Source organism: Peromyscus eremicus, chromosome 20 (assembly GCF_949786415.1).
Source record: "Peromyscus eremicus chromosome 20, PerEre_H2_v1, whole genome shotgun sequence".
Classification (NCBI taxonomy): domain Eukaryota; kingdom Metazoa; phylum Chordata; class Mammalia; order Rodentia; family Cricetidae; genus Peromyscus; species Peromyscus eremicus.
The window spans coordinates 29,336,291-29,353,817 of record NC_081436.1 but is presented as its reverse complement, the minus strand read 5'-3'; the positions used below and the strand labels follow the sequence as shown (position 1 = coordinate 29,353,817).

General features: G+C 45.5%; 1 protein-coding gene across 1 annotated transcript in view; it reads right to left on the bottom strand.

The window, feature by feature from the left end:
- Positions 1-4,161: 4,161 nt before the first annotated feature.
- The window catches only part of Ptk2 (protein tyrosine kinase 2), a 226,562-nt gene continuing 213,196 nt past the window's right edge, over positions 4,162-17,527 (bottom strand). The window contains exons 31-33 of the mRNA XM_059247674.1: positions 14,811-14,966; positions 9,702-9,782; positions 4,162-5,345 (exon numbers count right to left, since the gene is read on the bottom strand). Of these exons, the coding sequence (XP_059103657.1) occupies positions 5,133-5,345; positions 9,702-9,782; positions 14,811-14,966 (450 nt within the window). The 3' untranslated portion in view covers positions 4,162-5,132. The remainder of the gene's footprint in view (positions 5,346-9,701; positions 9,783-14,810; positions 14,967-17,527) is intronic.

The window sequence follows — 17,527 nt, the reverse complement described above, 5'->3', positions numbered from 1 at the left end:
GAGACTGTCTCGGTTCCTATTTCCCTCCCTACCTCCCCACCACTTGCCAAAACAAAACAAACCACCACCCACCTGGAAATGGTAAAACAACAGGCACAGTAGCTCATGCCTGTTACCCCAAGATTTGGGAGGCTAAGACAGGAGGACTGTGGCATGCTTGAGACCAGCTGGTTCCAGTTTTAACTGACTCACCAACAGGTCTATTAGGTAAGCTTGTGGTGACATTTGAGCCACGGAATATTTCCACGAGGAGGAATGATTTCCGGTACACAAAGTAAATAGGCATTCAAAGCTAGTATTCTGAGGGAAAGGAGCCAGAAGCCAGAAATGGAATAGTATAGGAGAGCAACACACAGTCAAAGTGCTCTTGTGGAATACTCCTTTACACTGTGCGAAGGTGTGTCACTGTGACTGGTTTAATAAAGAGCAGACTGGCCATTAGCTAGGCAGGAAGAGGCTAGGAGGGACTTCCGAACACAGAGAGCTCTGGGAAGAATAAAGGTGGAGTTGCCAGCTGGACTACAAGGAGCAAGACATGCAGAAGTAAAAGCCACATGGCAACACATAGATGAAAAGAAATGGGTTAACTTAACTTCTAAGAGCTAATGGGACAAGCCTAAGCTATAGGCTGAACTTTCTTAATTTTCCTCTAAGGCAGGGTCACAGGTGAGTCTCACACCTTGTACCTTGAAGATAAAGACACCTTGGCAATGAGAACAGGTGGAGGCAGGTGCTAAAGCAGTGTGTGGCCAGAGGACAGATGTGGAGCATGGACCTGACAGGGCCATGTGGAAGCCATTCACAACCCTGTGAATAATACGTGTCATTTTTTTGTGAGCTGAGGGCCCAAAGAAAAATCTGTCTACAAAGTGTCCAGTCAGAATGGGTCTACCTTGGTGGAAAAGGAGCATCCTAGGGCCTATCTTATTCTCTTCCTTCTCACATTGGCACTGGCTGGGTATGTCCATCTGAAAAAACGTTCTTGCAAACATTCACCCAGGTGGTCCTCAGGGTCTTTTTGTGTAGTCTAGGCTACTCTTAAACTTGGGATCCTCCAAACTGTCTCCTTGACAGCTGGGATTAGCTTGTACTACCATACATGGCTACTTAAACGTTCCAACTCCTCAAAGTTACATCCCAGGCATTGGTAAGGAGACCCAGAATGGTGGCTGTCTCATGGGAAGTGGTACTGGGGGCACAGGACTACTGGGGTTCCACTGTTTTGTGATCTGTTGTGTAGGGCATTCCTTTGTGAAGGCTTCAGTGAGCATTGCATTTACATGCCCTTTTATACTTACTTTTTAATTTAAGCAAATAAATTGGAGAGCTCTGAGGTCGCCAATGTGAGGCTGTGAAGAAGCCTCCATCTCTCCTGACTAGGCCACTAGGCATGTGGCTTGCCTCCATAGGTAGTTGTATGGATAGGCAGGCAGGATCAAGACTTGAGTATCAGATGAGTCTTTAAACTTGACCTCCCCATCCTGTTCAGACCCCAAGGCTGTTCAATGAGGGCTGTGAATGGCTCCCACATGGCCCTGTCAGGTCCATGCTCCACATCTCTCCTCTGGCCACACACTGCTTCAGCACCTGCCTCCCACCTGTTCTCATTGCCAAGGTGTCTTTATCTTCAGGACACAAGATGTGAGACTCACCTGTGACCCTGCCTTAGAGGAAAAGCAAGGTGAGCATTAGAAGATCAGTCAGAAGCAAAGGTGCCAAGCACGGTGAGCCCTCTCCTGCTGCATCATGAGAGCTCAGGTCAACTCTGTCTCCTGGCACATCTGGCACAATCTGGAGATTTGATGGTCATGGCAGTAAGGGCTGGCCTCTGATGGGTGAGGGGCAGAGACACCCTCTTTTATACATGTTATGCAAATACTCCCACAGAGCTACACCCCTATCTCACACTTGCTGTCTTAAAGATAAAGATGGACTCTGGATAAGCCACAGCTCAAGAGACTGACAATCCTTGATCCTTTTTTTCAGATGACCTATGTCACATGTCCAAAGAAGGAACTGAGTTTGCTCTTGGGAGTTTCATGTTTACCTGGGCATTTGCTCCACACTCCCTGGGGGCCTCTGTCACTAGTCTTCTCCCAGAGTCCTTCTTCTGTTTGTGGCTCCTACCAGGAAGAGCCTGGGAGACCAAAGTTAGCAATTCCCTTACAGAGTGACCCATGTACAGGCAGCTTCCTAGAATCTGGATGGACTATTATATACTGAAGACATCCAAAGGGAAGTCTTCCTCAAGTTCATGGCCTTTTTTCTTTGTATTCCTAAATATATAATACAACCTGCTCAGTCTTTAAGTTACTTGTATGATGAATGTTTTCAGAGCTGACCATTTGGTGTTAGACAACCAATTAGTGTGCTTCCCTGGGGGAAGACTTTCTCCTGATCTCAGCATTTCTTAGTTGCCTGTAGTTCTTTGTGTAGAGTTGGGGCCTGCGGTCTTTCCCCATCTATGTTGGCATATCCACTGATGTCATCCATGTTCAGGTCTTGGTGAGATTTCATGTGTATAGCTTCTCTGACATTCCTAGGAGACACAATCTCACAAAAAAATCCCTGTTCTTCTGACTCTCACAGTCTTTCCACCCCCATTCTGTAACGACCCAAGCCTTCCATGCAAGAGGTGTTACATTTACCCATGGACTGCACCCTCAACTCTGCATTTTCATCAGCCGTGGTTTTCTGTGATGGTCTCAGTCTGTTGCATACAGAAGTTTCCTTCATGAGGGGTGAGGACTACCTTCCCTATGTATGTAAGGACAAAAGCTTAAGAGTATAGTTAGGGATTATATTGGCTTAACAAAGTGGCAATTTTAGGTTCTCCTCCAAGATCCATGACTTCACTAGCCAAGTTGCTTTTCCCCTACTCCTTCCTTTCCTAGACAAGCTCTTAATATATATATTGGCTAGTCTAGAACTTGCTACGCAGACCAGACTGGTCTTGAATTTACAGTGATCCACCTGCTTCTGCCTTCCAAATGCTGGGAGTTCTGCATTTCTGAATCAAGACAGAATGAAAGCAAGACATAGTGACTCATGCCTATTACCTATATACTGGAGAGGCTGAGGCATGAGGAATGCCATGAGTTCCACACTATCCTGGGCTACAAAGAAAGACCAAATTGAGGCTGGTGAGCAGGCTCAGCAGGTCAAAGCATTTGCAACAGTCTGACCTGAGATCAGTCTTTGGAAGCTATGATAGAGGGAGAGAACTGAGTCCTGAAAGTTGTGTTCTAATTTCTGTATGAGCACCATCACACACACACACACACACACACACACACACACACACACACACACCCCACAAGTGAATGAAAAATTAATAAAGTAACAAATACGTTCTAAAAACCAAACCAAGCCAGGCATAGTGGTAACGCACTTTTAATCCCAGCACTTGGGATGCAAAGGCAGGCAGATTTCTGTGAGTTCAAGGCCAGCCTGGTCTACATAGTGAATTCCAGGACAGTCAGAACTACATAATGAGACTGTTTTGGGAAAATAATAATAATAATAATAATAACAACAAAAAAACCTAATCCACCCCCTCAAACCAAAACCAAACAACCAAAAACTAACCCCCTTTAAAAAAAAAAAAAATCAAGGCCAGGTGGTGGTGGCACACACCTTTAATCCCAGCACTCGGGAGGCAGAGCCAGGTGGATCTTTGTGAGTTCAAGGCCAGTTTGGTATACAAAGCAAGTTTCAGGACAGCTAAGACTTGTCTCAAAAAAATCCAAAAAAAGGGGCTGGAGAGATGGCTCAGTGGTTAAGAGCACTGAGTGCTTTTCCAGAGGTCCTGAGTTCAATTCCCAGCATGGTGGCTCACAACCATCTGCAATGGAATCTGGCGCCCTCTCTGGCCTGAAGGGACATGTGCAGGCAGAACACTGTATACATAATAAATAAATAAATCTTAAAAAAAAAAACAAAAACAAAAACCAAACAAAACTACCTAAGCCCCTGACAGAGTGGAATGGCATGTTAGGCTGGTCTGTTGTCTATGGTGGAGTCCTCCACTTTCGTACAAGAAAAAGGAAGAGCCCAGTGATGCATAAAAGCTCCTGTAAGTGACAGTTTTTCATAGATTCCCTCAACAATTTTAAATGAAAAGACCTCCCCCACAAAAACACATGCGACAGCAACACAAACTTTACTGGCGCCACCTTTTTAATAGGTCAGAGTAACTGTACAATTCATTATATTATTCCTGAGAATAATTTATATCCCCCGACAAACTAAAGGGAAGGTATGCTTTCAAAACCATCTAACAGAACGCATGGTGTGACAAGCGGACATCTAAAGAGAACCACACCCCTGTCTGTCCTGCGGGGTCCTCCTTGGGAAGACAGACGCAATGAAGATCAGTTAGCTCCAGTGGCTGTAAGAGTCAACATGGCTTTAATCATTCTTATAAATTATATAAAAATGGAGAACAGGGATGGTTCCGGAACCTTGATGCAGCTGGGAGTGCTCTGGTACAAAGCATTTCTGCTCCCAAGAAAAATTACATTGCTACAAAAAACTGGCACAGAATTCTGGTGAGGAAAGACAAGAGTTATCATCAGTTCTACAGAGAGTTCGCAACTCAATGCTTCAGTATCCATGGGAAAGAAAAGACAGGGAGAGCAGAAGTTTTCTTCTGAAACCACTTAGTCTTCAAAATATAGCTTTTATGCACTTTCTCTGTAAATGAGATTAGCATACTGGAACCCAGGAACTCTGGCAGGAAGGATGGCCAGCCTCCGTGGTCTTGGGGAGCCCTCCCTCCTCAGACACTCCTCTTCCATCTTGAAGCCATGGTCAGTAGGAATTACCACTTCTAGGAGCACACTTCCCAATTCCAACACCAAGTCTATTTTAAAAGCTTCTTAATGTACAATCTTCATTCTCAGAAAAATGCCACATTTTTGGATCCAGACTTTTCTGAACATTATTTAGAAAAATAACAAAATCAAAACCACACATAAGTGGTTAAACTTATACGAGAGACTTTCAGCTAGCTGTCATTCAGTTGGAGTTGTGAGTGCGGGCGTCCGAGGACACAGTTACTTCCTTGTTGCTGGTGGAATGCTAGAGAAGATCTCCCAAAGGGCAGAAAGCCGTGTTCGATGGCCAGTGGCTCAATGTGGCCGTGTCTGCCCTAGCATTTTCAGTCTTGCTTGATCAATAACATCAAGGAGGTTCTTGGCGTCCACAGCCAGGGCATGAGCAGCTGTCAGCATCTGCTTCTTATACTCCTGCTGCAAGCTGGTCATGACATACTGCTGGGCCAGCTTCATCTTGCTGATGAGCTCACCCAAGTCGGAGTTCAGCAGCTTCTGCGCCATCTCGATCTGGGAAGACAAGAGAGGGTCAGGAGATCAACTCCCAGGCATCCATCCTGAGTCTTTCTTTGGGCCTCCAAGATAAAATAAAACTTTATTTCCCTCGAATAAACTTTTCTTTCCTTTGAAGTAACAAGATAAGTTGGTCACGGTGGTGCAAGCCTTTAATCCCAGCACTCAGAAGGTAGAGGTAGGAGGATCTCTGAGTTCCAGGCCAGCTTGGTCTATATAGCAAATTCCAGGCCAGTCAGGTTACACAGTGTGTGTGTGTGTGTGTGTGTGTGTGTGTGTGTGTGTGTGTGTGTGTGTGGCGAGGGGGGGAGGGGAAGAATAGGATTTCAACAGGGTGTGAAATCTGTCTGTCACTTCGGAAATTCAGTGACTGCAGTGTGGTCTCGTGTGCCTGCATGCCTGCATATGTGCATACATGCACCAGCAGCCTTTCCAGCTCTCATGCCTCCATGACTGATTCCCCTGTTCTCTGAGCTCGCTGCTTGGTCTCTAACTTCAGTGTGTGGTAGACTTTGCTTCATTTTATAGTCACAGAATGTGACAGAACCTGAGGTGATCTAGTCCAAGCATGCACACTCTAATGTAAATATCTTAATACCAAGTGACCTGATGAGGGCCACGCAGGATAAAGATCAAGGTCATGCTTTCTTACTATGCTGACTCTCTTTCCAGGTCTTTTCTTGTTTTTAGTATTTAAAAAAAAAATATGTATGTGTGTGTGTGCATGTCATGTGTGTGCAGGTGACTAATGAGGCCAGAAGAGGGCTTCAGATCCCACAGAGCTGGAGTTACAATTGGTTGTGAGCTAGCATGTGGGTGTTAGAAACTAAATGAGGATCCTATGCAAGAGCAGCAAGTGCTCTAAACCACTGAGCCATCTCTGTAGGCTTTCTATATCTTGTCTTAGTAGTCTAACTATAGGCTTCCTGTATCTATTGCTTCCTATTGCCAGAGTCAGAGGACATCCTCAAGCCACACTCTGCTGGGCTAGCTGGGGCCGTGGAGCATATGCTGCCCTGCAGGGCTCACAACTCTTCCTGCTTGTTTGAGACAGAGTCTCTTTATGTCATCCTGGCTGGCCTCAAACTCACAGATTCACCTGCCTTGGCCTATGGAGTACTGGGATCAAAGGTTTGCGACACCACACCCAGCCCTTCCTGCTTATTCAATGAATAGTGACTAGGACCGAGACATCTGCTCTTTAATGATCCCAAGGCAATGACTACTTTGTGCTGTGGATGAAGGAGGGAATTAGACTTGGTGGGAGAGGCCTGCAGGGAGCTCCTGAAGTTCAATGGATAAAGACCACAATAAGTAGCACACAGAGAGCTAGTCCTCTGCCTCAGAAAGGCAGAGAACAGCTGGATTTGGACTAGACTGCACAAGTAGGGCAGCTTCGACTACAAGGACCATGCCAAGCTGAACTCCATCTTACTCAAGGTGATATGTACCACTGGGGAAGGAAAATGACATAATCTAAAGGACTATTCTAGAAAGATGGCTTTGATAGCAGGGTGAAGGTTGAATGTAAGGATGGGACATGAGAGGCTATCACAGTTCAGGGGAAATGACAGGGCTGTGAGAATGAGATGACCTAGAATTGACACGTGTGCGAAGTAACTCACAACCAATAGGGGGTTGCCTACTTCACTGGGCCGGGAGTGTTTTCTATGACAAGATGGGGCATGAGGGCTGGGTGTGTCAGGTGATGCCACTGCTTGGGGAAGGAAATGGGGAAGAGAATTCAGCACCCATTGGCTGTGGCAATCAGAACCTGGGCAGTGCTCCCAAGAAGAAATTAAGAAAACAAAAACAAAACAGAAACAAAAGCAAAAACAAAAACAGAAGAGGAAGAGGAGGAGGAGGAGGAGGAGGAGGAGGAGGAGGAGGAGGAGGAGGAAGAGGAGGAGAAAGAGAAAAAGATGACAAGGGGTTGGCCGTGCTCAAGAGCAGCAGGAGAGCCAGTGAGGGGCCTGGCAGGAGTGAGTGAGGAAGACTATAACCTGAGTGGCCCTTGATACTTCTTTTTTTTTTTTTTTTTTTTTTTAAATGAAAGATTTATTTATTTATTAGGTATACAGCATGTATGACTGCAGGCCAGAAGAGGGCACTAGATGTCATTACAGATGGTTGTGAGCCACCATGTGGTTGCTGGGAATTGAACTCAGGACCTCTGGAAGAGCAGTCAGTGCTCTTAACCTCTGAGCCATCTCTCCAGCCCCGGCCCTTGATACTTCTAGAGCAAGTCATTGCAGAGAACTGGGCTGAGCATAGCTGTCTGGCAGGTGGGAGAGGAGGCAGTGGAGAAGGGAAGCAGGATCAAAGAAAGGCTCTTTTAATGTCACACAGTAGGGATGAATCAGCAGCATTTGCAATGTGAACTGCTCCAGCTCAGCAGAGCACCTCAAACAGAGCACCTCAAACAGGACTCAACATGGCACATTCAGTGCTGCTGGCTAGAGCTATGGGGCTATCACTTAGCAGGACACACATTTATACAATCCTTTAGCCTGGGCTACTAAAAAATGCCAATGTCAACTGGGTATGGCATTGCACACCTGTAATCCTGGCCCTGGAGAGGCTGGGGAGGAGGGTTTCAAGTTCAAGTCAACCTAGACCATATAGCCTAGACCTGCCTCAAAAAGCTCTCCTATGCTAGTGAGACTGTGGATGTAGCTTCTAACATTCCTAGGAGACAGTCTCACAGCAAATTCCTTGTTCTCTAGCTTTTACTGCTGCCTAAACAGGAGCTAAACAAGGATAACACCAACAGATGTGCTAATGGGGGTGGGTGAAAGCCCATAAGGCCTCATCCCTACACGAAGAACTATAAGCAACTGAGGAATGCAGAGAGTGGAACAAATAGTCTTCCCCAGAAAAGGGCAGACCAACTGGCTATTCAATGCCAACTGGTCAGCCTTGAAAACATATATACAAGTAACATATAGACTGAGCAGGTCATATTTATGTATTTAGGTGTACACACACACACACACACACACACACACACACACACACACAACAGTTAAAGAAAAAAATGAGGCAAAAAAAAAAAAAAGTTTTCCACACTCCAAAATGTGATGCCATACAAGAGAAGGAGAAAGGAGCCTAACACCTTCCAGTAGGCCATCGCCAGTGTCAGGAAGGACCCACCAGTGTTCATGGTTAGGGCGCACACACAAGTGGACAGCTCGGAGAAGGGTTGACGTGGGACACTGCACTTCAAGGATGCTTGAACGTTTTCATTACTAATCTGGCAAGTTTTGTAAGTGGAGACACAGGTCAGCAGTTACCGCACCGATGGCTCACAGCCATCGCTAACTCAGGAGATCTGACACTCTCTGCTGGCCTCCAAGGGGACTGCACAAGTGCAGGCAAAGCAGCACGCAACATAAAAACATTCTGTTTTTTTATTAAAGAAAAAGAAAGAAGAACAACCCAACCAAACAAAAACCCCAGGCAGGATAGGCTGAAGGACAGCACATAGTAACCTAGAAAGAGGAAAGGGAGCCAGGGGATGGTGGCACACGCCTTTAATCCCAGCACTGGTGAGGCAGAGGCAGTCTGTTCTACAGAGTGGGCTCCAGGATAACCAGGGCTACACAGTGAAACCCTGTCTTGAAAAACCAAAGTAGGGAAAACAGAAAAGAGAAGAGAAGAGAAGAGAGAAAGAGAAGAGAAGAGAAGAGAAGAGAAGAGAAGAGAAGAGAAGAGAAGAAAAGAGGAGAAGAAAAGAGAAAAGAGGAAAGGAAAGGAAAGAAAGAGAGAGATAGAGAGAAAAGGGACGAGTGGAGGAGGGTTGTGGCTCCTTTAATTTAGAAGTCATACAAATGAGACCACTACTAAAAGGCAGCCAGAGGTGGGCATGGTGGCAGCTGCCTGTAATCCAGTACTTTGGCCAGTGGAGCAGGAAAGAAGTTTCCATGTGTAGCCAGTCCAGGCTACATGTGCCTGTTGCCAGGGGCAGTATCTTGGGCGAATTTTTGGGTCCCTAAAGCAACTGGAGACACATTAAGTTAAGAGGACTTTTATATCTCCTTTACAGGGAATATCAACACTACTTGGGAAGCTGAGACTTATGGGTAAGGAGGTGGGGCCTGGTGGAATGAAGGTGATCACCCAGAGTTCCAACTCAAAGGTGTGTCTTGTCCCAAGACTTGCTTTCTCCTTCTCCTTCCAGACTATCAAGTTGTTCCTTCATGCCATCCGCCTCTCAACAGTACAGAAACACTGGAGCCAGGTACTCACAGGTTGAAACCTCTGAAACTGAAGTTGTTTATCTTGGGCACTTGGCTGACTAAGCCAGCATCACAACTGTCCTCTAGCATGACCCCACCCAGCACTGTGGCCTACCTCTCGATGCGTGCTGGCTGGGAGGACAGGAATGGTCTCATCCACGGTGGCCAGTAAGGTCCGCAGAGCCAGGCCAACTTCCTAAGACAAGAACCGCAGAAGGATTAGGACACACAAAGATGTCAGGCCAACACTGATATTTTCTCTTGGGCATGTACTTTACTGTTTTTCTTTCTGCCAGTTGTAAGGAAAATTTCTTTTTATTTTAGATAGGGTTATCACTCTGTAACCAAGGCTGGCCTAAACTTACTGTAATTTCCACTCTTCAGCCTCCCAAATTCTGAGATTACCACCATGAGCCACCATACACAGGTCATATATAAGGAACACATAAATCTGTGTTTGCTTGAGTACTGATTGGTGTTGCATGTTTGCTAGGTTCCCGTCCCTGAAGATTCACATCTGACTATCCTTTGTGCTCATGCCCAGGGCAGATGCTCATATCAGCAGCTCCCACAGGCAATGTGAAAAGTAAATCTTTTCCCTTTTTCCCCCACCTGGCTTCCAAGAAGATTATGGCACCCTCACAGTTTAGACAAGCTGACAAAGGGTGCACTGAATCTGGCTAAAGAGAAGTTCCCATTGCCTGAAGGCAAGGTGGGCCTTATTTGGGAGCCCATTTTGAATTTTGCACACCACCCAAAACTAAGCAGAAGTTGTAAAGAAAAGGGCCTAGGTGTGGGGACATTCTCTTGTGATTCCAATACTTCTGAGGCTGAGGAAGGAGGACTGCTCAGAGTGTGAGACTAGCCTGGGTTATATGAGACACTTTTAGAGAGAGGAAAAGGGGTGGGAATTTAGCTCAGTGGTAGAGCGCTTGCCTAACAAGCGCAAGGCCCTGGGTTCGGTCCTCAGTTCCCAAAATAAAAAAAAAGAGAGAGGGACAGACAGACAAGAGACAGGGAGAGGGAGAGGGTGAGGGGGAGGGGGGGAGAAGGGGGGAAGAGAAGATGGAGGGAGGGAGAGGAAGAGAGGGGAGTGGGGAAGAGATCTGAAGATCTAGTCAAAACAGTGAGCCAGGCATGATGGCTCACACTTGTACTCCCATAACCCCAGTACTTGGAGGATAAGAAGGATCTATGATGTTCATGCCCAACCAGAATGGGTTATATAGTGAGACACTATCAAGAAATGAGTCTCCTGCCTCTGCCTCCAGAGTGCTAGGACAGTAGGCACATGTCACCATGCTGTTTACAGGGACTAGGGATAGAGCCAATAACTTTGTGCATGGTAGGCCAACTACGAGAGCTATATTTCCAGCTTTTTTTTTTTTTTTTTTTTTTGGAGTTACAGATGGTTATGATCCACCACGTGGGTGCTAGGAATCGAATCTGGACCCTCTAAAAGAGCACCCACTGTTCTTAGCTGCTGAGCCATATACATAGTTCTTTACTTTTCAAGCTTGGCTGTGGGTTCACATAGGAACTTCGGCCAGGCTTTTTAAGGAAGCACAGTGGATTAAGTGGCAGTGTATCTCGTCATCAGCTTGGCTAGCACTATAAAGAACATCTACACCTAGACTGAGATTGTGTTCCATCCCACAGCTCCACCAAAAAAACCAAAAAGATATTATTAAGATAAACATAGGCAAAAAGTGAGCATTTCTCCAGATAAATCAATCCAAATGACCAAAAAAGCACATGGAAAGATGTTCCTTTACATTTGCTGGGCAAATCAAAACCAGTGAGACAGGATCTCATACAGTAGGATAGCCAAGTCAACAACATCAACGATAGCACCTAAGACAGAAATGACACCCTTGAGCACTGTGGTAGAAAGTACAATGGTGCAGCTGCTGTGGAGAGGCTGCTCCCCAAAAATGAAGTGCAGGTGGAGGAGATGGCTCAGCCAGTGAAGTGCGCGCTGTGAAAGCATCCCATCTCCAACAGCCAAGGTAGAAGGAAGCTGTGCACAGTGGCATGTGCTTATAATCTGAGTGCTGGGAGGCAGAGAAAAGGGCTCACTTGGCCAGCTAGCCTGGCCTATTCTGTGAACTTCAGGCCACGAAGGATGGCTCCTAAGGAATAACACCTGAAAACCACACTCTCTCCTTTCCCAGGATCCAGTATCTGTATACCACCTGGGAAATTGTTACTGTCATATGCTGTGGGATGGTCTGTATCTCAAATGTGTTGCTGATTGGTCAATAAATAAATCACTGATTGGCCAGTGGCCAGGCAGGAAGTATAGGCGGGACTAACAGAGAGGAGAATTGAGAGAACAGGAAGCTGGATGAGGGAGACATTGCCATCCACCACCAGGACAAGCCGCATGTGAAGATCCCGGTAAGCCACGAGCCATGTGGCAGGGTATAGATTTATGGAAATGGATTAATTTAAGCTGTAAGAACAGTTAGCAAGAAGCCTGCCATGGCCATACAGTTTGTAACCAATATAAGTCTCTGTGTTTACTTGGTTGGGGCTGAGTGGCTGTGGGACTGGCGGGTGTCAGAGATTTGTCCTGACTGTGGGCCAGGCAGGAAAACTCTAGCTACAAATGGCGCCCAACGTGTTGGCAAGAGTTTCCACCTAAAATCTGAGTAAAAAGATTCTAAAACGGAGCTAAAAACAGCTCCTAGTTGTCTCTTTTAAGCTAGCGGCAGCCTGCGTGTTTGAGCTACTATGGCGGGTTCCTGGCGTGCATGCTTGACCTGCAGTATGGCGGGAATGAGGCTTCTGCAAGTGGCACATTAAGCTGTGTGGTGGATTTAGCCTTTGCTAGTACAAAACAAAACAAAACAAAACAAAACAAAAGAGGTTTCTGGGCTACACGTTGCTTTGATAGAAGCATAGACCCACTATTTCTGAGAGTTGATGGCTCCCAGAGCTGGCGGAAAACGTACTACCGCCATGTTGGGAAGCTGAAGTGGGTGGAACCAGCAGCCCCAGCGCCAGGCTTAGAAGGCTGCAGTTTAAAGCAATAGGCTCAAGCTAATATAAAAAAATAAGCCACGTAAAGATGGCTACCACACAGAGAATCTGGATTATGTTCTCTTTGATATTCGTAACTGAAGAAAAACATTTGATTACAAAAGCTGTTGAGTTATGCCAAAATGTATATTTTAAAGGTACCTTGACTTCAAAATTTGGATGTAAAGATATGTTGCTTTGGAAAGGAGGCTCTGCTTTTGTTTCCAAAGAAAGCCAGAGGCTATGGATTTGTTCCAGATTAAGATACATCCAGTTTGACCAGCCAAGACCCCCTGAAAGGTCTTTGATGACACCATGGCCCAGATGATCCAACATCCAGAATGGTTTGAAGGCAACTGGCTCAGACAATATAGCCTCATGGACTATTCCATAATCCTAAAATTGTCTTTGTATCCCCATAAGATACAGCGCCCCCCTCCAGCAGGAAGTAGTAAGAAAAGCTACGCCCAAATTCCTAAATATATCAAGCTGACTTTGGAGATGTGTAAAGGTTAAAACCTTCCTTTTCAAGAAAAGAAAAGGGGAAGTGCTGTGGGATGGTCTGTATCTCAAATGTGTTGCTGATTGGTCAATAAATAAATCACTGATTGGCCAGTGGCCAGGCAGGAAGTATAGGCGGGACTAACAGAGAGGAGAATTGAGAGAACAGGAAGCTGGATGAGGGAGACACTGCCATCCACCACCAGGACAAGCCGCATGTGAAGATCCCGGTAAGCCACGAGCCATGTGGCAGGGTATAGATTTATGGAAATGGATTAATTTAAGCTGTAAGAACAGTTAGCAAGAAGCCTGCCATGGCCATACAGTTTGTAACCAATATAAGTCTCTGTGTTTACTTGGTTGGGGCTGAGTGGCTGTGGGACTGGCGGGTGTCAGAGATTTGTCCTGACTGTGGGCCAGGCAGGAAAACTCTAGCTACAGTCATACCTTTGTTTCCTTATTCTTTTTTTTTTTTTTTTTTATTTCTCCTCTCAACACAGGGTTTCCAAGTGTAGCCCTGGCTGTCCTGGAACTCACTGAGATCCACCCGCCCCTGCCTCTGGAGAGCAGAGAATTAAAGGTGTATGCTACCATGTCCATCTTCCCTCTTCCTTATTTTATTTTATTTTTCCCCGGTTTTTCAAGACAGGGATTCTCTTGAACAGTCCTGGCTGTCCTGGAACTCACTCTGTAGACCAGGCTGGCCTTGAACTCACAGAGATCCACCTGCCTCTGCCTCCCGCCTCTGCCTCCCAAGTGCTGGGATTAAAGGCGTGCGCCGCCGCCGCCGCCGCCGCCGCCGCCGCCGCCGCCGCCACCACCACCACCCGGCCCCTTATTTTTATTTATTTATTTTTTATTTATTTTTCTTGAGAAGGGGCTTTCCATATTTTCCAGGCTGGTCTAGAATTTTCAGGATTCAAGAAGTTGTTCTGCCTCAGATGAGTAGATGGGACCACCAGGACAGGCTTATTATTACTTTTACTCACATAAAAATCCACTGCTCAGCTTAAGAAAACCACCACAGGGCTGGATGGTGATGGCGCACGCCTTTAATCCCAGCACTCGGGAGGCAGAGGCAGGCGGATCTCTGTGAGTTCGAGGCCAGCCTGGGCTACCAAGTGAGTCCCAGGAAAGGCGCAAAGCTACACAGAGAAACCCTGTCTCGAAGAACCAAAAAAAAAAAAAAAAAAAAAAAAAAAAAAAAAAAAAAAAAAAAAAAAAAAAAAAGAAAAAGAAAAAGAAAAAAGAAAAAAAGAAAACCACCACAGGAGCAGGGCAGATAGATCAGGCAGTAAGTACTTGATTTGCAAGTAAAAGGACTTGAATTCAATTCCCAGAACATATTTACAAAACAAGGTGGTGGCACCTGTATAAGGACAGCTGAAGATGTCTCCTGGCTTTCCTGAAGCACTATCAACGCTGCTTCCTTAGTCAGACACTGAACAGTAACTTTATATAACATTCCACACAACCTATGTTCTAAATTTAAAAGCAACAGTAATCAGAAGATTCTACTGCTTCAGTGTGTATTCCCAGACTAGTGCTTGCTGATAGGAGCAAGTGAGAGCTACAGCAATTTCTAACGATGCTCCTCGGTGGCGCTGTCACCATCTGGTGGTGCCTTTATACCCGAAGCATCAGCTCTGGCTTCCCTGGGAAAGGAGGCCATCCTCACCATACAGTGACTGCATTTTACCTTCACCATAGGGACGTACTCCTCCGGAGGAGCTGGCTGGATTTTGCTGGACATCTCGATGACAGCTTTCACTAGACCCGTCACGTTCTCATACACCTTGTCATTGGACCGGTCCAGGTTGGCAGTGGGAGGGGGGCTGATTTCCTGGGGCTGAAGCTGATAACACAGAAGCTGGTCATTTCCTGCTCCCCAGAAGATAGTGAGGTATCACCACAATTAATTTAGAGGGTCTTTAAAAGAGATCAAAGTAGATGCAGAAAGTAATGAATTTTCTTGTTTGTTCAGGACATAGTTCAGTTTGAGGATGACAGTAAAGCAAGTCATCCAAGGGACAACACCTGAGACAGTGATGTTCTCCAACTTTGAGCTCAGTTAAAGGAAATGAGACGGAATCACATACATTAAAGTCTCCAGATTCAAAGAGGCAATTAAGTGTCCCAGACTCCCAAGTCATTCACAAGGGAAATAACCCACAGCATTTATAACCAAGGAATCACTGGATTTTAGGGAAAGTGACTGATACATCAGTCACTAAATGATCAAACACTCAGCACCTACACTAAGGATCTCTGCTGGTTTTAAGTTCTGCTCAGCTTTGCTGCCTTCACATACTAACAGCAAAGGGCTCTTTTCATGATAAATGTGGACTCACATGCATTTGCTTTAGGCAGACACCATCTGCTTGCATAAAGCTACTCACATTCAAGTAGCAGAGAAGGGACTTCCTGCCAGTCCTATGCTGACTGTTGGGTAAACAAAAGCCAGCAGGGCTCGGCTCCTTGAGTAGTAATAAGCATATTAAACCATAGACTGCAAACATGACACAGGACCTGGGCACAGAGATGCCACAGATATTACACATGATATCCTATGTGCTGAAGGCAGAATGACTCGGGGCCCCTAGGAAAGGCTGAGTAGTATTTTAAAATTCAAGCTGTGCGGGTACATTTTAGAAAGACTAACTTGTATAGTTATCTATCCAATTATGGGTCTGCTATGGTCCTCAGGCTACGCTAGATTTCTGGATGCCTTGGCAAGGCACACTGGAGCAGATAGTTGCATCTCAGTTCACTGCAAAGCTGGTCATGTACCAGTCTCTGGAAAATATGAACACACTTTTTGGCATCTGTCTGTCATGAGAGGTGACAAACAAAGCAAGTGTGCCCTCCCACAGGGCTATCCACATGCTAGTCCAGAGTCACATGCAGAGAGCTAGGTGTGATAAAGCGATCCAGACAGACACACAGATATGATGTGCTTACCCTCCACGGCTATTGTCGAACAGAGGTGAGGAAAAGTTAAAGGAATTTATCAGAGAAAGGGAAAAAAGAAAAACAATATTAATAAGGCAGCAGAAAACTCCCATATAACATATGAGCAGAACACCCAGGCACTAGCTACAAGCCTGCTGGGTGCTCTCTGCTCACTGGCTGTCAGAGGGCCTGTGCCTGCCATCAGCTCTTTGCATAGCACATTACTAGAGCCCTGCCATGCAACATTCATTCCCATGAGATAAATAAGGGCAGCATGCAAAGCCTGTGAGTGGCAATGGGCAGTCGTGCAAGAGTCTAGAGAGCAAGGCTCTTTGTGAGCGAGGAGAAGGGCATGTGTAACCAGTGATATGCCATCTGACTTCTAGGAGATTAGCGAGAAACCTCTCCACCCTCAGTCACCGCACATGGTCTCTCTTCAAGTCCTTGATGTCTAAGATGGACTTATAGGTAGGGGCTATGTCTAACTACTTCAGAAGCTAATTTTTAACTCACCTTCCCACACATTTCTGTGGTTGTTCTTTTGTACATATTCGTTTTTAAATCTTTTAAAGATAGGATTTTATTACATAGCCTAGGCCAGTCTCAAACTCTCGACTCCTCTGCCTCAATGTCTCAAAATGCTGATCAGGCTGGCATTTTTGTTCTGTAGACTGGGTGGCTTTGCTGTTTTGTCTCCTCAGTTCAACCCCTAGCTATCTTACTGTGAACAGATTGGCATGGGAAATGCGGCAGCCTGCCACCTATACACCTGTCTAAAAGTCACCATGCCACTCTAAGTTTCACAGAGCCTTCAGATCAGAGTTGTAAACACCCAGAGGTTTCCAGGGCACTGAGGATCACAGTGTAGTTAGTTATCTGTCTCTTCACAGGAAGTGCATAGGAAGGTGTGTGGGCTTCCTGGAGGGGATATCTAAAGAGCATTAGCATCAAGATATAAAATAACTGTTTAGTGTCAGCAGGCCAATGGAAACTTAGTCTATGCTGCTTAAAGCTTCTTCTCCTTCTGCATGACACAAACCTTTGCTCAAGCAGTCATAGGAGAGCACTGTCATCGTGCCTCTAGGACCCTTCATAGGAGCACAGAAGTCAGAGCTTGGCTGGAGAGATACCTATTATAGCTTTTTTTTTATTGTTCAAAGATTTGATAACTTAGAAACTCCTGGGTTGGCAGTTAAAAATCCATTACCTATTATAGATACTCAATTCCTACTCTGCTTAAAACTCAGAGAAAGAAAAATAGGACATGTGAGCTCAGTGGTGAACTGCCTGCCTAGCATGAATAGTAGGAAACAACAGAACTACAAAAAGAAAAGCCTACGAAGAAAATTGTAAACTATTTCTGGATAAATGTTATTTGGGTGAATTATTTGAGTTATAAATAGTTCAAGGCAAACTTTTTCATATAAAAATATTCTTAAGAAACAACAAAAAAGCCTTATATTA